The sequence below is a fragment of the Coffea eugenioides genome, chromosome 3, assembly GCF_003713205.1.
Source record: "Coffea eugenioides isolate CCC68of chromosome 3, Ceug_1.0, whole genome shotgun sequence".
In the NCBI taxonomy this organism is placed as follows: Eukaryota; Viridiplantae; Streptophyta; class Magnoliopsida; order Gentianales; family Rubiaceae; genus Coffea; species Coffea eugenioides.
Window position 1 is genome coordinate 20,790,539 of NC_040037.1, and position 23,458 is coordinate 20,813,996.

At 38.4% G+C, this 23,458-nt stretch overlaps 1 protein-coding gene across 1 annotated transcript in view; it reads right to left on the reverse strand.

Annotated features, from left to right (window-relative positions):
• Positions 1-13,239, reverse strand: part of LOC113764472 (cytochrome P450 CYP72A219-like) — a 28,925-nt gene extending 15,686 nt beyond the window's left edge. Inside the window, exons 1-2 of the mRNA XM_027308384.1 lie at positions 13,017-13,239; positions 12,863-12,865 (exon numbers count right to left, since the gene is read on the reverse strand). Of these exons, the coding sequence (XP_027164185.1) occupies positions 12,863-12,865; positions 13,017-13,239 (226 nt within the window). The remainder of the gene's footprint in view (positions 1-12,862; positions 12,866-13,016) is intronic.
• Between the last annotated feature and the right edge of the window lie 10,219 nt (positions 13,240-23,458).

The following is a 23,458-nucleotide window of genomic DNA, read 5'->3' on the forward strand; positions in this document are numbered from 1 at the left end:
GGGGAAAAGGAAAAGGAAAAGAGAGCGAATGCAAGAAAAATGCAAAAGATTTGATGCTGAAAGTACCTGGTGAATGATGAGGAAAATGCAAACAAAATCTGAGATTTTTTGAGTTCAAAATGGGGGCAATTTTGGAAAAATGCGATCTTCGGTGCAATGTCCTTGAAAGACTTATCCTTTAACTATCGTTTCAAACCACATTACAAGCTAATAAAGTCCATCGTTGACTTATTCCTTCATGACAATCCAAAGTGAGAAAGTGAGGATTATGCTCATAAGAAATCCATCAATCATTTGTGATCATAAGGGTATAACCAGTTTTCGCGTGTTTAGCTATCGTTTCTATCCAAAATCTTGCAAGTCCATGAAGCTTATATGTTGATTAAATTTTCTTAAGAAATAGGGGTGACATACTATTTGCTTTCACTACGATGTGATGTTGAATAGATTACATACCAGTGGGCACAAGAATAAGACAAATCTTGACCTCTCATTTTCCTTAACCACCTCAAAATCAGAAATAAAGTCACTTGATTGGTCCTGAAAGATGAGCCAACTGGAAATGGTGACCCATTACCCCAAGCATCGATGCTAAAGTGAGGAAGAAATCTTTTGTAATTTGGCATTATTTTGAGAAATTCATCATGAAATTTCGGCATGAGTTCAAACTCAACGTTCAAATTTCCTCACGTTGTATATATGATTACTTTCTAAGTTTTGGAAAGTGCGATTTCTCTTGGTTCAAATAAATGGAGAGACATCCAAACCAATTTTTGCAATCAAATGGGCCCACACTGGGGCAAAATTTTTATTTGCAAGATTTCGCAAAATAAGCCCACACTGGGGCAAAAATTTTTATAGTCCATTTGAGGATTTCGTCAAAGAGTCAAGCCAGACTTTCAAATCAATCACGCTACTCTTTCCATGAGTAGTAGTTGCATTAATTTTTTAAAATAATTTAAGTGCATGTTTACTTTGGCAAGCCCCCTGTGCAGGTGTCCATGGCTGAAATCGACGAAGAAGCGCAAGTCAGAATCTTACGAATCAAGGTCTCAAGGAGGAGCAACCATGCCGTAATACAAATCAATTGATCAGTTGCGCAATAATTGACGGAAACTGGGGCGAGTTATTCTCGAAAAATTCTCAAAAATCAAACTTGAAATTAATTTCTTGTCCCTTGACAAATTTCAATTTCTTGTTGATGAAATTTCAGCGCCCACCGCGCACCCTTCCATTCCCTATTCTTGACAACCACATGGAATTCACTGACTTCCACCACCGTTAGCATCGAGTCTATCTCACTAACGTGTGCGTTTCCATTCCACCACCGTTAGCATCGAGTCTATCTCACTAACGTGTGTGTTTTTATTCCATCGCCGTTAGCATTGAGTCTATCTCACTAGCGTGTGCGTTTTCATCCCACCACCGTTAGCATTGAGTCTATCTCACTAGCGTGTGTGTTTCATTCTGCCACCGTTAGCATCGAGTTTACCTCACTAACGTGTGTGTTTTATTCTATGACCGCTTTTATCACGTTGGGCCTGGAGTTCGTGCCGCCAACATCCCAAAGTTCACGTTGGGCCTGGACTTGGTGCGCCAACATCGCAAAGTTCACGTTGGGCCTGGTCTTGTGCCGCCAACATCACCAACATCACGTTGGGCCTGGATTTCGTGCCGCCAACTTCACAAAAATCACGTAACTTCACAAAAACCACGTTGGGCTTGGATTTTGTGCCACCAACTTCACAAAGATCACGTTGGGCCTGGATTTTGTGCCGCCAACTTCACAAAGATCACGTTGGGCCTGGACTTGGTGCCGCCAACATCACTTTATCACGTTGAGCTTGGATTTTGTACCGCCAACCAAGGCAGGCTCGGGTTTAATCCCACTGACCAATTCATCACACTGGGGCAAATCTTCGGATAATTTTTCGAGCAAGTCTTACACAGTCTCATCATACATACCAGCATTTTATTCTGCCACTAGCCGTTGGGTCAGTCCCACTAGTGCGCATTTCTTTTACATCACCACTAGCCGTGGGTCAGTCCCACTAGTGAGCGTTTCACTTATTCTGCCACTAGCCGTTGGGTCAGTCCCACTAGTGCGCATCTCTTTTACATCGCCACTAGCCGTGGGTCAGTCCCACTAGTGAGCGTTTCACTTTTACCGCCACTAGCCGTGGGTTAGTCCCACTAGTGTGCATTGCATTTTCATCGCCACTAGCCGTGGGTCAATCCCACTAGTGAGCGTTTCATTTTCATCGCCACTAGCCGTGGGTCAGTCCCACTAGTGTGCACCATGATTTTAATTTTATCCGGGTCAGTCCCATGATTTTAATTTTATTCGGGTCAGTCCCATGATTTTAAATTTTATTCGGGTCAGTCCCATGATTTTAACTTTGTTCGGGTCAGTCCCATGATTTTGTTCGAGTCACTTCCCTTTTGAATTTTTTTTCGGATCAGTCCCGATTTAAATTTCCTGTCCCAGGTCTATCCCGTGGGTCTATCCCGTTTAATTTCCTGTTCCAGGTCTATCCCGTGGGTCTATCCCATTTACATTTCTGTCCGGGTCTATCCCGTTTACATTTCTGTCCGGGTCCATCCCGTTTACACTTCTATCCGGGTCTATCCCGTTTACATTTCTGTCCGGGTCCATCCCGTTTACACTTCTGTCCGGGTCTATCCCATTTACCTTTCTGTCCGGGTCTATCCCATTTACATTTCTGTCCGGGTCTATCCCGTGGGTCTATCCCATTTACATTTCTGTCCGAGTCTATCCCATTTAAATTCCTGTTCGGGCCAGTCCCATTTTAAATTCTTGTTCGGGCCAGTCCCGTTTTAAATTTCTTGTTCAGATCAGTCCATTATAAATCTCTCGTCCCAGTCAATCTCATCAAAAGGGGTCAGTCCCCATTGTTCGAGTCGTTCACAAACGAATAACACAGGTAAGTATTTGGTGTCTACTTCTTTGTCTCAAGTTTTTTCAAAACTCAGACAAAGAGGGGCAAACTGTAGACACCAAAATTTTAGTGTAATTTCATTTACTATTTGATTTTTATTTGTCGTGTTAGTTTTATTCACTTTTTAGTTTTTAGTTTTTATTTTATTATTTTTATTCGTAAGTTTTTAGCATAGAATTTCTCCGGAAAAATAAAAGCATTCAAAAATTATGTTTTAGTTATTTTGATTTAAATTCAATGTTTTCTTGGAAAAATATGAAAAATGAAAAAAAGAAAAAAAGAAGGAAAAAGAAAAGAGAAAAATGAAAATTGCAACTTTGCTGTTTATTATTTCTAGTTTATTTATTTTTATCCGATGTTAATTAAATTGTTGGTTTTTTTTACTTAATTTTATTATCATTTTTGTTAAATTACTTTTCAAAAAAAAAAAAGGGGGAAAAAGCCGCATGCAGCAGCGTGAAGACCATACCATTTGCTGGTAGATCGGATGGCCAAGGGAGAGGGCTTAAGATGAGATTGATTGGTAGCCATCAAACGGAGGGTTTTAGGGTTGCCAACTTGATATAAAGAGCTGAGAAGAAACCGCAGCCAAAGGGAGGAAAAAAGAGAGTGCGTGAGACGGCAAAAGGAAAACCGAGAGGAGAGATAACGGCAAAAACTGGAGAGAGCAGGGAGAGTTTGGGGAAAGCCGGAAAGAATGAAAAAAGGGGAGATCTAGAGGGAGAGCTAGAAAACAAGAGGGAGAAAACGGGGGGAGTGGGAGAGATAGCTAGAGAAAAGAGCGGAAAAGAAAGAGCTTCAAGAATGAGGGAAGCTGAGTGACGGCGGACAAGGAAATGGAGGGAAGGGCAAGAAAACCAGAAAAGGAAAAAACGCAGGGAACTCCTCTGCGAAACCCACTACGAGGCTGACCTTTCAGCCTACTATCACGGAACTTTTCTTCCCCGACTCAGTATCATTCGTGAAGCCATCAATTTTTGCTCGATCTACAAAGCGGAAGGAGCAATTTCTGTTGAGACATCTTGAACGAAAAACAACTGGAAGCTCGCCAAATCTGGCCGCGAAAGAGCTGCTCTACCTCTGCTGCACCAGTTTCGGCTTCGAACGAAAGCGCAGCAGAAACTCATGCTTCGGCCCCAGCAATTCAGCCCAAGTTATCCCTTTCTTTGGTGACTCTCGCCCGAGTTGAGCCTTGTTTACTTTATTACATCATAAACGGGGAGGTATAATTTCTTTTATCCATTTTTTGTCTCTCCTATGTGATCCAACGTGCTAAGTGAGAATTGCATGTCTACTTTGCTTTCCTTGCCTTACCTTAATTCCTTTCATTTATTTCATTTACTTTTGCTTTTATCAAGTTATTCTTTATGGGGTATGTGTACACCTCTTGGCTTGTAATAGATAGGGCTTGAAGAGCATTTTTGGTCCAATTTTCCCCTTCCCTTTTGTTTTAGTTAGCAAATGTAATAGGTTCATTAGCTTGATTGCTTGCCTTTGTTGCTACGTGTTAATTTGCTTTATTAGACTCTTGCATCTAGTCGAGCATGCTAAGTGTTATGTGCTATGTGTTTATATGTGATTAGCATGTCTACTTGCGTTCTATAGTCATAGATGAATATGATGGATGAATGCACGTCACCACACTAGTCCAACGCTAGTTGTGGCTCATTGTCCCGTTTTCCACTAGTCCAACGCTAGTAGGAATTCATAGATATGGGCTAGTCCAACGCTAGACCCTTAGGGATTTCCCTCGCTAGTTCACACTTGCATATTTTACTACATTTCATGCATTTTTCTTAGCTTTTTTAGCATTTGGCATGCCCTTCCAACCCTTTCCCCTTCATTTTAGGTTTTTGCATCTTCATGCTAGTTATAGGGTACATTTGCTTGAGAGTTCCCTTTCGATAAGGGAAACGAGCGAGTGTGGCTACAAAATAGCCTTAGCACGCTAGTTCTTCCTTCTAATCAAAGGGAAAATTAAAGTCGTGAAATTAGGAATCATTCCCGTACCCGACTTGATGCATTCCTCTAGGTTCATGCACCTCCATTTTACCATATCACTTTTTCATTTCTTATCCACATTTTCTTACTACTTATATCCTTCTCAATACAAATGCCATGATCACACATTTTTCTTCTTGTCACTTGGTATTCTACCTCACAAATTGCACCCAATTGCACTTATATGTATCTACTATCATATTTTCATCCATTTGCAGACAGACACCTCTATTTTCCCAATTTGCACACATGCACTTGTCTTATATTTGCACACATGCACGTTCTCTTATATTTTCACACTTGCACTCATATTGGAGCCTTCATTTGCATCACTCGCGACCTCTATGAGGACTTTCCTTATTGGCCACCACAACTCATGTGGTTGGGACCAAAAAGCCTCGTAAGAGACATTTTAGATTTAGGATCGCATTTCTTTTTCATATCCATTAGTCATATCCAACATGCAACGCATATTTTGGGTAGAAGAATTAGGAAAAGAAGGGTTAAGTCACGCAACTAGCTTTGGCTAGGGTAAGGGAGTGCCTTAGGCTTTGCCTTTGCCTTCTCCCTTATCAAATGTGACCCCCGATCCCTCGCTTTGGTTACGTAGACCTAAAAGATCTTAAAAAGGGGTTTGTTTACTTTGCTTTCCAAAAAATCATTTTTTGGGTGACTTGGTACACCCTAACTCTATACCAAGTGGCGACTCCATTTTTCATTCAAAAACCCTTTTTGAACTTTATTTGGCCAAATCGTCGCATTTTCAAGACCCACGGCCTTTTATTTTCATTTTTGCACACGTTCACATACACATCATACACACTTTCACACCATCTCAAAAAGTGGGGCGCGACAGACCCAACAGATTCGTTTGGTGACACTTCAAGTGACTCTGACCAGGAGGAAGGAACCATGGCTAATGCACGAACATTAAGGGAGTTGGCTGCCCCTAATTTAAATCAGCAGCCTCTATGCATTACCTTCCCCACCTTAAATGATAACACTCCATTTGAACTAAAATCTGGTCTGATTCAGCTTTTACCCTCTTTTTATGGTTTACCAGGTGAAGCGCCGTATAAGCATCTGCAGGAATTTGATGTCGTGTGCAACAGTATGAAGCCCCCGGGGATTACAGAAGAGCAGATAAAAATGAGGGCATTCCCCTTTTCCTTGAAGGATTCTGCAAAGGACTGGTTGTACTACCTGTCACCAGGTAGCATCACTACGTGGGACCAATTGAAGAAAAATTTTTTGGATAAATATTTTCCTTCGTCCAGGGCTGCAAGTCTAAGAAAAGAAATTTGTGGGATCAAGCAGCATCCAGGGGAGTCGCTCTATGAGTATTGGGAACGGTTCAACTTCTTGTTGCACAAGTGTCCCCAGCATCAGATAAGTGAGCAGTTGCTCATTTAGTATTTTTATGAGGGGCTCCTTTTTAGAGACAGGAGCATCATTGATGCTGCAAGTGGAGGGGCACTGGTGAACAAAACCCCTCAGGAAGCACGGGAGTTAATAGAGGGGATGGCAGAGAATTCACAATAATTCGGTACAAGAGAGGATGTCCCAATACGTAAGGTGAATGAGGTAGAGACACCCTCTATGCAGCAGCAGCTAACTGAGTTGACCGCGTTTGTTAGGCAACTGGCTGTGAGAAATGCATCATAAGCCAGGGTATGCGGGATTTGCACTGGTATAGGTCACTCTGCAGACATGTGCCCAATGATTCAGGAAGAAACTGCAGAACAGGTGAACATGGCTGACCACGCTCCCGCGCCAAGGAAGCAGTACGACCCTTACTCAAGCACCTACAACCCAGGGTGGAAAGATCATCCCAACCTCAGTTATGGAGGGAATAGACAACCTAACTTTACACCGAATAGGCAGTCTAATTTTGTGCCAAATAAGCCACCAGGGTACCAGCAGCAATACCAACCCCGACCACCTCCGCCCCCAAGCTCTGGTCCATCTTTGGAGGAGATGATGAAACAAATGATGACAACCATGGCGCAAAATCAGCAAAGGACGGAGGCAACCATTATGCAAAATCAGGAAAGGACGGACTCCGAAATGCAGGATATAAGGAATCAGATAAGTCAAATGGCCACAACAATCAACCGTTTGGAGTCCCAAGTAAATGGAAGATTGCCATCCCAACCTGAACTGAACCTGAAGAACGTAAGCGCAATGACTTTAAGGAGCGGGAAGGAAATTCAGGGGCCTGAACCTATGATCCCTAAGGATAAGGATGAGAAAAAGATCGAAAATGAACTTGAGAGGGAGGACAGCAATGGTGCAGATCTAAGGTACTTCCAGACCCAGTAATTACAGTTAAAACTAATCCCCCTCAATTTCCTTGCAGGTTGGAAAAATCGAAGAAGCAGGACAAGGAGAAAGAGATCCTGGAGGTGTTTCGCAAGGTAGAGATCAATATCCCCCTACTAGACGCCATCAAGCAAGTGCCGAAGTATGCAAAATTTCTGAGGGACCTATGTGTCAATCGAAAGAGGCTGAGGGGAGATGAAAGAGTTATTGTTGGGGAGAATGTGTCAGCAGTTCTCCAAAGAAAGCTACCACCAAAGTGTGGGGATCCAGGTAGGTTTACTGTCCCATGCAAGATAGGTAATACTCTGATTAGAAATACCTTGCTGGATTTAGGAGCATCGATCAACGTAATGCCAAAATCTATGTATGCTTCTCTGAATCTCGGTCCATTAAAAGAAACCGAGATAATAATTCAATTAGCTGACCGAACAAATGCATACCCTGATGGGTTGGTCGAGGATGTGCTGGTTAAAGTTAATGAATTGATATTCCCGGCTGACTTTTATGTACTTGACATGGATGATGATCATTCCCCTGACCCCTCACCTTTGCTACTAGGTAGACCCTTTTTTAGCACAGCACAGACAAAAATTGACGTTAATAAGGGTACATTGTCCATGGAATTTGATGGAGAACTAGTCCACTTTAATATTTTCGATACAATGAAACATCCTGTTAACTCTCACCCTGTGTTTGCTATTCATGCTATTAATCCCTCTGTGCAAGAATTTTCTGAGTTTGCTTGTAGGGATAAATTCAAACTTACTGAGAACAAGTATAAGGGGATGAAAGCACTGTATGAGGTGAAAAGGAGTAGAAAATTAAGAAAGAAGGCTGCACTCAAAGGCTATTTGGATCCTGGGGGAGGGCCACCGATTTCCAGGAAAATTGAGTTACACCCAGATTGAAGAGTGGTGTTCAATGTCTAGCCAAAGACATTAAAGAAAGGCGCTCCTTGGGAGGCAACCCAATTGTTCCTTTTAATTGTTTGTTTTATTTTCGTGTGGTAGTTTAGATGTTTCTCCTTGAATTCGACTGATTTTGGGTTTCAGTTTTCGTTTTTGCTGATTTATAGGTGCCCTTCAGTCATGACGCTCCCGCGTGGTGATGTGCATGAAGCTCACGATCAGAAACTTCTGGGAGCTCTCTTGCCCTCATGACGCGCCCGCGTGGTGATGTGCAGGAAGCTTACGACCAGAAACTTCTGGGAGCTCTCTTGCTCTCTTGACGTGCCCGCGTCACGTTCGCGGGAAAGGTAAGGATTTTTAAAAAAAAAAAAAAGTTGAAAAAAAGAAAAAAAAATATAATATATATATATACTAGTTATACTGATAATGAAATAATTTTCAAAAAAAAAAAAAATCATCATCACCATGACTTAAATGGAGCCTGGAGAAGAGAAAAATGAAACAAAACAATTTCTATTTTTTTTTCTCCTTCTTTTCTTTTCTTTTCTTTTTCTTTCTTTTTCTTTCTTTCTTTCTTTCTTCTTCTTTCTCTTTTCTTTCTTTCTTCTCCCCTGTTTCTTTTTCTTCTCTGTCGACCGAAGACCCCCTATCCGCCGCCCACTGGCGCACCTCCTCCGCCACCAGATCTGCTCTACGGCTGAAATTCCCTCTCCCATCGCGCGTTACGCCGCCGCTGTCCCTCTCGCGTTCCGCCGCCGCTGTCCCTCTCGCATCGAGCTCCACCAGTCGTCACCAGCCTCCGCCGCCGACCCACCAGCCCTCTCTCCAGCGTCGCGGCCTCTTGCCCAAAGCCGGGCGCCACTAGCTCGCGCGCAGGCCCGCGACAGACAGCTTCCCACACCGCCGCTGTCTGGTTTCCCCTTGCCCAGCCGCGGCACACCCACTTCAGACGCCACCGTAGCCGCACGCGACAACCAGCCCTTGGACCGCCGCCGCAATCGCTGCCAGCCAGCTCTTCTGCGCAAGGCGACCCAACCAGCGGCGAGCACTTCACTTGCGTGGAGCTTTGACCCCTCTGCCCTGTCCGCCGACTGCCAAGATATTGGCGGAGGTATTTGAAGCTTGCTCCCCAATTTCTCCTAAATTGATTAATGCTATCTGGGTTCATCAAGAGTTGGTATTTTGGCCGTGTGCGATTTCCACCAGTGGTACTGGTTAGATTGTTTTTGCTTAGAATTGCTAATTCCTGTGGGTTGGGTGTAATTGTGCAATTGACTGGCCATCTGGAGCCACTTGTTGAAATTTTGGGGTGAGCTTAAATACTGCAGTCGTATGTTACCCTGTTGAGGTCTATTTTGCTTGCTTTGTTGGAGGAATTGTTGAGGTTTTGTGGGGTTTTTGCTTCAGTTACTTCGGATATTGCATATTGAGCTGAAATCCTGTGTCGCTTGACTTACTTTGTAAGTTTGGAATTGTATACTCTGCTGTGACTGCTGGATTGGGGACCATAGGTAGCATCTGTTCTGATCTTTTATAGCTGTTTCATTAATTGGGCTGCTTGTTGGAATTTTTGGATGGACAACGTTTGCTTGATTACTGAGTGACTTGGATAACCTCCTTGCTTATTAAATAACCTTTGCCAGTTGCTAGTTGTGGTTAATAGTTGGGCATCCTGTGGTTATTGAGTACCATTGTTGCTTTGTTGGTAAATTGGTATAAATTTGTGGGTAACTCTGTTGTCCATTTGCTGGTTGATTCCATCGGTAATTGCTGGTTGCACTGGGCGTGGGAAATTCTATATCTTGTTGTTCCAGCTGACTCTGGGTGAAATGGTGAGACCAAAATCCTCCTCTAGGTCTAGGACCTCTCAGTCTCAACCCCCTCCACAAGCCTCTATTCCTGTCAACTCCCCTACCAACCTACCCTCCTCTTCTAGTGTTCGAACCCGTTTGGGTAGGGGTAGGGGTGCTCAGGTAGATACACCTGCTCACTTTGGGGGGCACTTAACATTTACCAGACCCGCCGATCGGCAGAGATACGCTAAGGTCTGCCACCTCCACCACCTGGGACCAATGAATGGCAGCAACTCCGGGAGCAGGTTCAGAATTTGGAGGCTCGAATGCTCAACGTCGACCTCAATGTAGCTGGCATAGCACAGAATTTGGCGCAATTTCTGCATCATACGGGCTTTCCTCCTCCAGCTCCGCCTCGCCCACCTCTTTGACCGGATTTCAGGGAAGTGTTGCTGACCTTTCACCCACTTTTGTTGGTTATTTGTCACATTGAGGACAATGTGTCCTATAGGTGTGGGGGGGTCTAATGGGATGCTAGTGTTTTTAGTTTTCTTTAGTTTTTAGTTTTATTTCTAGTTGCTCATTTTCTTTCTTTCTTCTTGGTGCTTATCTCTCCTGCAAATGAAAAAAGAGAAACAAACAAAAAAAAGAGAAAAAGAAAAGAGAAAAAATTTTGGATGTTGGCTTATTGATTCTAATTCTACTTTTGCCAAGTTTTTAAAATAAGTATGTATCGGGTTAATGTGGTTGGGTCCAAGACATCTCCTTGGTGAATATCGGACTGCTTGACTCTTTTGATTTCTTTGTTAACTTTTCTAGGCATAGGGAATGACTGTTGGTGTTTTTAATGTGAACTGGTCCAATATTGACTCCAGTTCTCCATGTTTGGCAATAATGAGGCGAGCTGCTCCTATGCTTAGTTGTTAGTGTTGTTCTTTTGCGTTTGTGCATTGTTTGGCTGTGAATAAGCTTGACTGTACTCCGCTATTAAGTTACTACTGAGTAACCGGGAATCTGCACCTAAAAGTGTCGATTCTCGCGTCAAAAGGTGGTGCTTTCTATGAGTATGTGGTCGTATAGCGGTAGGAGCTGAGTAACCGGGCTCCTTCATCTAAAAATGTTGGAGTTCGCGTCAAAAGGCCCCAACGGCTAAAGACTAAGTCTTTTTGTGTTAATTATTATTGCTTTGAAAAAAAAACAAAAAAAGAGAAAAACACAGGAAACGAAAAAAAAAAATGAAAAAAAAAGAGAATAAATGATGGGAAGGCTTGCCGGTTTATGGACTTAATATGGAGACTTGTGTGAATATTTGGACCATTAGCTGATAAATGTTGTGTGCCATTCCCTTTTCTTAGAGTAGTTAACCTGGAAATTGAAGGAATTTGCAGTCTAGGGGCTAACCGGGAGGGATGCTTCTTGGATTTTAATCACTAGTGCTCGATATATGGTTTTTCTGGATATCTTGGCAATTTGGTAGATAGAGCAATGACCGTCATCAAATTTTGGTGTCTGTACCCTTTTCTTATGCTTGAGGGCAAGCATGATTTAGGTGTGGGGGGAATTGATAGGTAGCAATTATATTACTTATTTTATTATTAATTTCCCCTATTATCTGACCGGATGTGGATTAATTAGTAGATTCTACTCACTTTTCGTAAATTGCATTTATTTCAAGGAGTAGAACGAAAATATGATAACAGGTGCCAATTTGACAGAAAAGGGATTCAGATGATAGAGCTTGTCCAAAGGGTATTTTTGGAAATGAAGATATTACGCCTATTTTGGTAAATTCCGCGAGGGAAGGACAGCTTGGAGGGCTTGGTCCTGTTGATGTGCGCCGCAGTTAAAAAGAAAGAGAGGAAGGAAGTTCGGGGGCTGGCGGGTTCTTGGTCTTCCGTCTGTAGCTTAGCGGAAAGGCTTGACCTTTCCCTTGGACCTACTTTTAGCTTTAGAAAAAAACTTACGGCTGGGAGGAGGAGGCATTTTGTTAGCTTTGAGCTTTGACTTTTCCTTTTTTTTTCCTTTTCTTTTGAATCCTGCGCATGGCAAGAGCATTGGAGAATTGCTTCCTTTGAATTTTCTTCTTTAGCTTGAGACGAAGTGAAAACTATGAACTTTTGTAGCTTTTCTGTTCATTCGATATATTGAGACGAATTGGATTTTGCCGAATTTCAACGGACATGGCCGCTGGTTTCTTTTCAATTTCCCGTGAATTTAGTTCATCAATTATGAGCTAATTTTCCAATCCTAGTCAAGGAGCAACGAAGGCTCTGACTCGCCTAAAAATTGTGAGATCGTTTTAATTCAATCTTTTCCTTTTATTTATTGGTATCCGCATATTTCCTGATTGCTATGTTTATGGTTATTTAATTAATTGATTGTCTTGGATCCGGATAATTAATTGATTTGGTAACCTATTGCCAATTAGGGCATTAAATCCGTAATTGTTTAATTGTCCTGAAATAGTGACAACTGGCACGATTAGATTCGTGCCAGGGGGATACGCGAGCTAATCTAAAATAACCCTGGTAGTGCGTTATTTGGTTAGAATAGGGCTCCTTTAATACGTAAGGCAATTGGGAAATTAAATCTTACGGGCGTACCTAGGATTATTTCTTAATTAGAGCAGTGATTAACGGGCGTACCTTGATCACCGACACAGTAAGGTGGGGTTGACTGTCATCGCTTGTTTGGCAGTTATAACCTATTTATCAGTAAATAATTGGAATTGCCTTTGCTTATCGATGATCAATTAGATGAACCATTGCTGAAGTTATTCCTTGGCTAGATCCTTAATTATCACTCATTTGATTTTAGTAATTTTTTATTTAATTTTTAGTAGTTTTTTAGATTTTAGTTGAACTTCTTGGATTGTCACCTTCTGCACAAAAACACCCCCCTTGTCACTGTGAACTTGAAAAGAAATAATTACTCCCAATCCCTGTGGATTCGACCCTGCTCACCACTATTTACAGAAATTACTTTTAGTTTGAGCAGGTTTTATTATTGCACAGGCTTCGACAACCTGTCACCAAGCTGAATAGGCTTGGACAAAGTTTCCTTGAGTAATTTATCATTTTCATGCTGGTCTCCTCGCAATAGCCTATAGGGATTCCCTTTGAACCCTTGTTCCCTGAGAATTTTCTCAAGTCTCTTTGGCTTCAACCAATAGACTTCGACCATCCCAAAAAACCAGTAGATGACATAACCTAGCAATCCCAATAAAGGTAATAACTTGAAGCTCCAGACTTCCATTGTTTCAGGAGGAAGGACTATAGCTTTCTTTCTTGGGTGGGAAAGAAAGAAAAATGATAGAAAGTAAGATGGATGGATTGGCTTAAAGATGATTGAGTCTATTTATAGATGTGTATGGGCGAAGTTTTATGGCATAAAAAAACTGTGCAACTTAAGCATATGGTTGAAGAAATTTAACTATTTTTTTGGTAGTATATATTCCATATACAAGACAAAATTATTTGGCTCTTCAAAAAAAAAAAAATAATTTTGCTCTTAAAATGTCTCTAATCTTGCTAGTGTACGCGTTTGTTAATGTAGAAAAGATTATTTATTTTTTATTCCTTCAATTTTTTTGAAACTCTTAAATAAATTTGTTTACTTTAGATTCTCAAGAAAATAATTAGATTAGGTTTTCTGTTAATAGATATGTGTTGAAGCTCCTGCTGGAATTTTATAATTATTTTGTGAGGACATGGTTGTGGCCTGGTGGCTGCAAAAATTAGTAATTTCGGTGAGTATTTGAAAGATAATTGTAACAGGTTTTGAAACAACACAAGTGTCAGGTGGGCTGGTGGAGCATTTGCTAGGAATAATAATGAAAGAAAGTAATGCCCATTTGCAGATTTAGAGAGGGAAAAATCTAAAAATAAGAGAGAGTGATTGGCTCACAGATATTGAAGTCCAATCATATATAATCACAAAACCATAGGCATATATTACGTATATACCAAAAGAAAATTATGTCCTCGGTCATGACTCATGATACGTCTCCATGTGTAAATTTGGCGAGTTGTGATCCAAAATTCGATGTAAAATCAAATTCAAGTACTTTATATTTATAAAAACTACGTAATTATAACTTTTAATTCGATTCATTCAAAAGAAAGGCTCAGTTCTCTATTTGCTCCAAATAATGCGATCCCTCAATTCTACTCCAATTAACATCAATTTCTTTTCTTTTTGGCTCCCAGAAAAAGTCAATGCCATGGGACATACCAAAGTGAGTCTCTAGGTGGTGATTTTCGTTAAACCATTTGGCAGAATTTGAATAGGTTGAAAACCAAAAGCATTTTATTTGGGCGATAGATTCTATATAAGGGAAAGGAAATAAATAAAATGGTAAATTGAAGCAATCGTCACTCATACATTAATTATTGATGTAAAATTTTAGTCTCTCAAAATTGAAATGATCAATTTTAGTCCTTAAAAAAAAAAATACTTTTGGTCCTTCGTTACTTTTCTAGTCAAATTTTGATCAGAAAAAGTCACAAATCCATCACATGATTAATTTTTTTAGAACAAATTTGGCAATTCACTTAATGTTAACCCAATTTTTTACTTAATTTGCCATTTTGTTAAGGGCAACATTGAGTGAGCTGCCAAATTTGCCTTTAAAAAAATTGATTACATGATAGACTCGTGATTTATTCCGGTCAAAATTTGACAAGAAAGATGAAGAGAGATCAATAGTGAGTATTTTAAATTTATTAGGAACTAAAATCAATCATTTTGATTTTGAAGGATTAAAACTTTATATCAGTAATATGTGAAGGATAATTAGTGTAATTTTTCCCAAATGAAAATTTGAGGACAAGAGCCTGCTTATTAAGGAGACGTTTTGACATTCACATTTTGGTCATTCTACATGTGATTGATCTAAATATGTACATTTTGTACTTTTAGCTTATTGGTCAAAAGATGGGACAAAAATATTAGTGGTGCAATGAGATTGATTCCCTGTTTGTCTTCTAAGGTCACAATCAAAGCTCTATTTGTTGCTCGAGTTAGGTGATAGATACCTCTCTTCATTTGTGAAGAGTTGTACTCATCAAATCTCTGCAAACCCTTCTTTTTTGTATTTTTTTCCCCTTCGTTATTTCAAAACTCCAAAGTAACTAGTCTGTCTAGTTTCTTCATCACTTCAAGACAATAATGAGATCTCCCTTTGGCAACAATGTGTAATGAATGAAGCCCATAATAAATTTAATTTGTCAATTGGTGCATGCATGGCTCGAGGGCTAGCTTGTGGCCGCAAAAATTATTGCTGGCTTTTGGTCAATGATTGCAGTAATAAGTTTTGGCCGCAAAAATGTCGGGGGTGTTGGTGGTCGTGAAAGAAAAGAAAACCAACCCGCGATGGGGGATTTTGTCGGTGTCGTCAACTGTGTCTGATTTGTCTTTTGAGAAGTCTGATTTGTCCTAACATACGTGGTAGTGTGTGTGTTCACGTGAAATATGAAGCTGCAAAGCAAGAATAGAAATAGAAATATTGGCTCGCTTTCTCGCAAAGGGTTTTATATTTGAATTTTACTATTAATGTAAAAATCATGTTAGTGGACAATTTGTATAAATTCCTGTAAACGATCTATAATTTTGGGAATATACCTTAATCTATAATGATAACTGAAATCGAATTCATCCAAATTTGGAATATGTTTTGATCCGTGGTGATGATCAGCGCTGAATCCAAACTTTTAATTAAAAAAAAAAAAGGAAAACAGAAACGTTGGAACTTTTAGGTAGGACGGTTGCTAGCTAGAGAACAACCATACTCTTCAAAGGCCTAGATGTGGCCAATAAAGCAATAAATAAATACAAGAAATTTCAGCTTCAATTTTATGCTAAACATTTGGATCAGGGCACATTTATTTATCAAATAGGAAGATATCGATTTTTAACATTTTTGTTAGAAAGTTGTACAAATTTGTGATGACTACGACTTGTAAAATTTGTACACCTTTCCGAAGCAGTTGTGTAGGTAACCATGCCATCCCTTCCCGACATATTGAGGCAAACTAAGTAAATGAACAGAATCTTCATGCATTTAAAGTTTTGAGAATCAATATATATATATATATATATAAATATATATTGGTCAAAAACATCAACTTGTATAATATACATCAGAATCCAGTGCTGAGCAACTGTCCAAATAGACTATGCAATCTGTGGAATATCACAGCAGGATAAAAATCCCTTCACTCTCCATTCTTCACAGTGAGAATCATTACGGTTTCATTGAATAGCATATGTATGGTTTACTAATACAAATGTGAAGTTGCGCAGAATTGAAAAAAGGAAAAAGATGTGAATACTCAACAAAATTACGTTGATACTCATAACTACAATTCTTTATTGTGCGTACTTTATTTTGTACTTGCAAATGTAGTGAATATGTATTAAGCACTAAATGTTTATATAATTTTTAATTAAGTATACTTTAGGATTCTAATGAGGGTAATTGCCCTTTAGAGAGGTTAATTTCACACCCTCCGTTTTAATTGCACCCATATATAATCATTGTTTTGTAGCTTGTAACCTAAACTATAAATTGTAATGCTAATTGTTTTATACTATCAATTTGTAGCGCATCGGTTAAATATAAATAAATGTTGATTCTTGTTTTTGAATAAAACCGCTTTAATACTACAAAGTGAATATAAGTATTTCAGTCATTAAGAGATGCAAATGAGGGATACTAATGTCTTTTCAACCAAAAATAGGTTTGAAAATTTTCAATGAGTGTTGATTAATGTGAATAATGTTACAAAAATTGTTCGTATAAGAAACTATATTGTTGCAATTGATAGCTTAGGGAGCAATGTACAAATGGGTGATAGTTCAAAGGACCAATGTACAAATAGGTGATTGTTCGAGATGCAAATTACAATTGACCTTCTAATCAAGACAAACAATTAACTTCATCCACAATGTAGAATCTACTTACCATAGTTAATTACCTATATTTGATCTATTGGTACTTCGTTCTGGTTTCTTTAAAATGTCTAAGAATAAGGTGGGCAATAAAAATTGAGTACATGCTCTGCAAAGGAGGAAATGTGTGAGATAACAGTATCTAAAATCCACTCTCGGGGTAAGGTGTAAGGATCGAAAACAATCTAAGAGAGGGGGTGAATTAGGTAGTTTAAAAACTGGCTAAGTTGTGAGTCACTTTTTGAGTACTTGCCCTCTTTTTTTAAAAGACCACACAATGGAGTAATTGATGAGAAAGCACAAGTGCTTGTGAGTAAAAGAGATGAGCAATTTATATATCAAGACAACATGAACTATTGAACTAAAAGAATATGCATCAATATACCAATGAAACCTTGTAGGGAATGAATATTTCAATGTATAACTTGAGAAGATAAATAAGCATCCATACTTATCACTAATTAATTTCACAATACTCCCTTCGATGTTCATTATATAAAGAATATATTTTGTTAAAACCTTACTAAAAAAAAGTCAATGAAAAAAAAACTCTAATGAAGAAAAAAGAGTACACTATTTTTGTGTATCAATATTGCATATAACTCCCCTTGTTGTAAATATCATTTGAGATTTTTAATCTGACACATACTAATCTTTCTTACTAATTTCTCAAATATTGTAGTCAGCAATGCCTTTACATATAAATTTGCTAGATTATCATTTAATCGGATTTGTTGCACATTAATTTCACCAATCTTTTGCAGATTATGAGTAAAGAAAATTTTGGCAAAATATGTTTCATACTCTTTTTAATTGAACTATACAAGTTGCATTATCTTCATATAATGTAGTTAACGGATTTTCTTTCTCAGAGCATTACCCACAATTCTTCTGAATATAGTGGGTCATTAATGATAACCAAACACATTCTCGACTAGTCTCATAGCATATTCTCGAGTAGCCTCACAAATTGAAATTATTTTAGCTTGATTCGAAAAAGTAGCACTTGATTGCTTTGAATATGACCACGAAATAGCTATACCACCACATGTAAATAGATAGCCAATTTGAAACCTTGCTTTATGTGAATTAGATAAATACCCAACAACAACAAACCAAACAATTCAAGTCAAGATTTATTTGAATATAAAAACTAAGATTAATTATTCATTGGAGATAGCAAAAAATATCCACTCGCAGTCTAAGAAAATCCTTAATAGGATCAAGTGACCGAATGACCATGAAAGTATTTAATGGATATATTTTATCTATATAGAACCGTTTTAATACCTTTTGGGTATAAGTAGTTTGGCGGACAAAAATTTTTACTTTTCAAATGCTCAATTTGTAAATCAAGGCAAATTTTAGTCTTCCAATGTCTTTGATCTCAAATTCAATCTTTAAATATTCAACAACCTTTTAGGACTCTTTAAGAGTTCCAATCACATTGAAATCATCAACATGTATAATGCGAATACCCATTTATATTCAATTGGTTTTGCACCCTTAGGTACTTTAGACTACAGATTCAAAGGGTTTTCATTGTGCCATTGAATTCGATGATGATGGAATCACACCATTCCCTTTTGGCCAATCATTTGCTAGATAGATCACCCATCAGTATGTCACGATGTCTAATTGTAAATGGTGATTCATCCTCAACATAGATTTTCAATATGAAGGATTGGAAATGAAAATTGTTAAAATTTTAGGAGTATTTATAAATAATCAACCAAATAATAAGAGTAGAATACATGATAAGAGAGAAATAAAAAAAAAAGACAACTATGAGTTAATTGATAAAAGATAGCACAAATAGTGTAAACATGTATGATATATGATATTGACGTATTAAATGAAATTTACTATAAATAATTAAAAGGTATCCAAATTTTAGAATAACACGAAATTATCCATTCAACAGCCTATCAAAATGGGAACTAAATAGTAAATTGTTGTAGATAAGGCATATGATTTATAATCTGTCTAAAAATAAAATAGCCTTAAAAGTTTAACTATTACAAAAAAGACACTTAAAACCTACTCAAATAAGATATTAAACACAATAACTTCGAAAAAGAAGGAAAGATGCTGGTGGAAAAAAGACGAGACTGATTCTTGTTTGTAGACACCAAATTTTGAATAATTTGTATGTAGCATCTACTTCATGATTTTTATTTTAGATCGCTTGCATTTAGTGTGTTTTGTATTTTTAGTTGTTATTTTTATTTTAGTTTTATTCATTTTGCCCTTTTAGTTTGTCTATTCATTTTTATTTTGTCATTTTAGGTTTTTAATCACTTTTAAGTTTTAGATTTTAGTTTTTAGTTTTTAGTTTTTAATTTTTAGTTTTTAGTTTTTAAGTTTATAGAGTTTTTAGAAAGAAAAGGAAAAATCATTTTTAGTCATTTTGTTTTTATTCAATGCTTTCTTGAAAGAAAAATGAAAATGAAAAAAAAGAGAAAAAGAAAAAAAGGAAAATTTGTTCACAAAAATATGTTCATTTCTTTAAATTCCATCTTCGGGCACTTTAGTTATTTTTATTAAGTTATTTTGAGGAAAAGAAAATGATGAAAAATTGAAAAATTAAAAATGGCCATTTTTGTTTAGCTTCTTTTGTTTAAAATTATTTTTTGTTTTGTTATTATTATTATTACCTGGTTTGTGTAATTTTGTTATTATTGTTATTGTTATTTCATTATTTATATTTTCTGTATCTTCAAGTTGTTTTCTTAAAAAAAAAAAAAAAAAAAGAAAAAAAAAGAAATGCCGCAGCATGAAAGCTACGGACTTGCGCAGCTTGCAAAGGGGGATTGGGACGGCTCCTGGGAGTGCAAATATGGAGAAAAGGACCGGAAGTTTTAGGGTTAGAAACTAGATATAAAAAGAAAAGAAAGCTACAGCCGCACAGGGGTTTTGGGGGGAGAAAAACATCGACGGGAAAACAGAAAAAACGAAGCAAGGGTTTTGGGAAGAAGGAAGTTTCGGAAAAAAAAAAGAAACGGCAGAGAACAAAGAAGAACAAGAGGGCAGCCGTAAGAATTGAGTGGAGAACCAGAAAAGCTGTGAAGAAAGGGGAGAGAGCTGAGGGCTGAGAGGGGAAAAGGAAAGACAGAGGGATAGAAAGAGAGTGACGGGAAGCAAACAAAACAGACGAAAAGAAAGGAAGTGACGAAAGATTGAGGAGGGAAGATACGGCAAAACAACAAGGAAAAGGAACCAGAAAACATGGCCGAGCAATCTGAGAGAGAGCAAGTGGAGGAGGTGATTCGGGCTGAAGCTTAAGGCTCAGGATTGGCCGCTAATACTTCCATTGAATCCAGGCTGAAGTGTCTAATCCGCAGCTGTGAACAGGTAGCTTTCTATTCTGCTTAGTCCGTTAACATCTAACCTATATTACTAGAATTCCTGAGTTCTTAGTTATGTTGGCCTGTTTGAATGAGTGTGTTATGTATGTTAGAGTAGAAAGTTTTGGTTAGGTCGTGTTTTTTGATAGGGAAACTATGAGTTTGAATCTGCAAATGTGTTTTGAAACTGAGAAATAATCTGGTATTGCCGCACTTCACAGTCCAAAGTTTTGTTGCTGCATTTCATTCGATATTTTCTGGGGTTCATGGTTGGATTGCGTGGTTCATGGAAGCTTTAATTTTTCTCCAGTTTTTGCTAAGAAAACCCGTGGATTCAACTTGGATTTGGGGAACAAAAGTGGGTGATTTACTTGTTTGTTAATCGACATGCCAAATGTGTTCACCTCAAGGTGCATTTTATTTCTTTGATGCATTTCTGGTTCATTGGTTTCGATTGGCTTTTCCAGGATTGATGTTTATGTAGTGAATAATGGGATGAAGGCCTTGTGTTTGGGTTTGGCGGTTAAACTAGTAGAAGCTTGTTAGAATTTCGGCACACGGACACAATTCTGTTGTTACAATGACTGGTATGAAATAATTCCATGGTTAACAATCGTTTGCCCCTGTTTAGTTGAAATTAGCCCAAAGGATTATGTGAATTCTTGTGGTCGAAAGTTTATAAGTTGTAGCAGAAATTTGGAATCAAACCTTTCTTTTGGTTGCTGCATTTATTTTCTTCCCCTTGGCCGAGAGTCTTGTCCTCATTCTAGGCTTGGACGAAGGTCCCTATTTGTCTTTAATTCGGTCATCCCTTTGTAGGTATCATAGGATTTTGAATCAAGACTTCTTTTGATTTGAAGTGTTAAGTGCATATGCCATGCTAAATACTAAAATTCAGGAGCAATGCTTGCTGAATTTAATCATTTCAAGTCGCTGAATCAGTTTTTTTTTGCGCGCATATGTTCTAGGATCTTGGCATGGTTTTCCATCATGATTTTTGTTGGCCTTGATGGGTTGGTTGGTGTAGTTAATTGCTTAGTGTAGGGCTGTGAACATGGAGTTGAAAGTATTTGATCAAAGCTGTGTGTGTTTGGGTTCAAGAAAGCTTGAAGCACGTTTGATTGTTTGCTAGAAGATATATGAGCAAGTGGCCGAAATTTCTGTTGCATTCTTATTGCTGTCTTCTTTTTCCATGACTGTTCAATGAGTTTTCGCACTTAAATGGCACACTTAATCTTATGTAGAAGAGAAGGAAGGGGAGTTTAGGTGTTTGAGTTTGCATATTTGAATCCTTAAAACGCTTGAGCTGTGGTCGAATGATTGCTGAAAATAAGCGAGTCAAAACTGCCGAACTTTTTGCCCAGTATTTTCCAGCCATGATACATGAAGTTTCCTTTATTTGTTCCTTGCTGCATTTTTCATCTAGCTGTGAGCCATCACCTCTAGTTCCTTTGCTGCATTTTCCTTATGTAGCCGTGAGCTTGCACACCTTGATTCCATTGCTGCATTTGTTCATTAAGTCGCGAGCTTTCATCTATTGTTCTTAGCTGCATTTTCTTTTAGCCGTGAACTTGCATGTTGTTCCTTCTATGTCTTGGTTGTTTGGGGGATCAAGTTGGGTGTTATGTTGTTTGGCTCAAAGTGGGGATGCTGCTAGATAGAATTTGTCTAAGGTTGGCATTATTTTTTGCCCAAAACCTGGTTGAAAAAATGAAAATGCAGCAGTCCTTGAGTTGGTTTGTAACAAAAGTGCAGCAGCTTTTGGGTTTGTAAACTTGCAAGAAATTACTTTGATTAAGTGTTGTTTAAGCATGTTTTAATTAGAGTTAGTTTAATGCTTTGATAGCTAGCTTAGCCTACCAAGATTTTCTTGTCGCTGCCAAAATTTCCTTGTTGTTTGCCGAAAGGTTCTTGTTGCCGCAAAGTTGCAAAATGAAGGAAAACATTGCAGAAACTCTAATTCTCGTATGCATGCATGATAAAATTCTAAAGATTAACACTTTGACCCCCCAAGTCCCTTTTTATTTTACTAAGGCCCAAGTAATTGGAACATTTAATCAATTGGATCCCTCTAAGTTTCTCTTTGTTCCACAAAAGCCCAAGCATGTTCTAGTATCTTGCAATTAGGTCCTAAAACACTTGCATCTTAACCCCCTAAGTTCCCCCTTGCCTTGTTATGGTCCAATTAGTTGAATAATTTAATTACTTTTGACATTCTAGAATCTTAATTGTTTTTGGTTTGCTTTGACATGATTTTGGGTAAGATGTTTAGTGAGTTTTAGGATGCATTTTGAGGTTCAATAAGTTTTAATAGAATTTTTTAGCTTGGATTTGTGTTCTAAACACATTTTTTGGCATTTGATTTTTTTATGGGTCTCATCTTAAGTCATCATTTTTGGTATTTTATTTTACTCTCTTTTAGGAATTTTCATGTCCTTCTAATTATGTCCCTCTTGCAATAATTGCTTTGTACATAGTGGGTTTGTCTATGTAAATACTTTAATTGACTCAATTTGGTGTTTAACTTTCGTTTTTCATATTTAATTTTTGTTTCATGTGATTTTTTGATATTTTAAGTGGTACCTTGACCTTTTTATTATTTTGGAGGGTAAGTTAGTAATTTCACTACGTTAGGGCGTCGCTTCAAGGGAGGTACACTCTATCCCTTATTTGCACTTCATTCGACCCTACGTGCTCCTACGTGTTATGTGAATATGCATGCCTACTCCGCTTTCCTTACCTCCTTGCGTGCGTTTACTTGCTTTTTACTTTTATTTATGCTTTTATGGGGTATGTGTACACCTCTTGGCTTGTAATAGATAGGGCTCGGAGAGCATCTGTCCATTTCCCCTTCCCCTTTATGCTTTTATGGGGTATGTGTACACCTCTTGGCTTGTAATAGATAGGGCTCGGAGAGCATCTGGTCCACTTCCCCTTCCCCCTGGTTGCTTGCTTTTGTTGTTACATGTTAAATTGCTTTAGTAGGCTCCTGCATCTAGTCGAGCATGCTAAGTGCTACTTGCTATGTGTTTACGAGCGTTTTTGCATGTCTACTTGCTTTCATAACCATGAATGAATGGAATGGATGAATGTACGTCACCACACTAGTCCAACGCTAGTTGTGGCTCATTATTTCATTAGGAATTCATAGAAAGGGCTAGTCCAACGCTAGACCC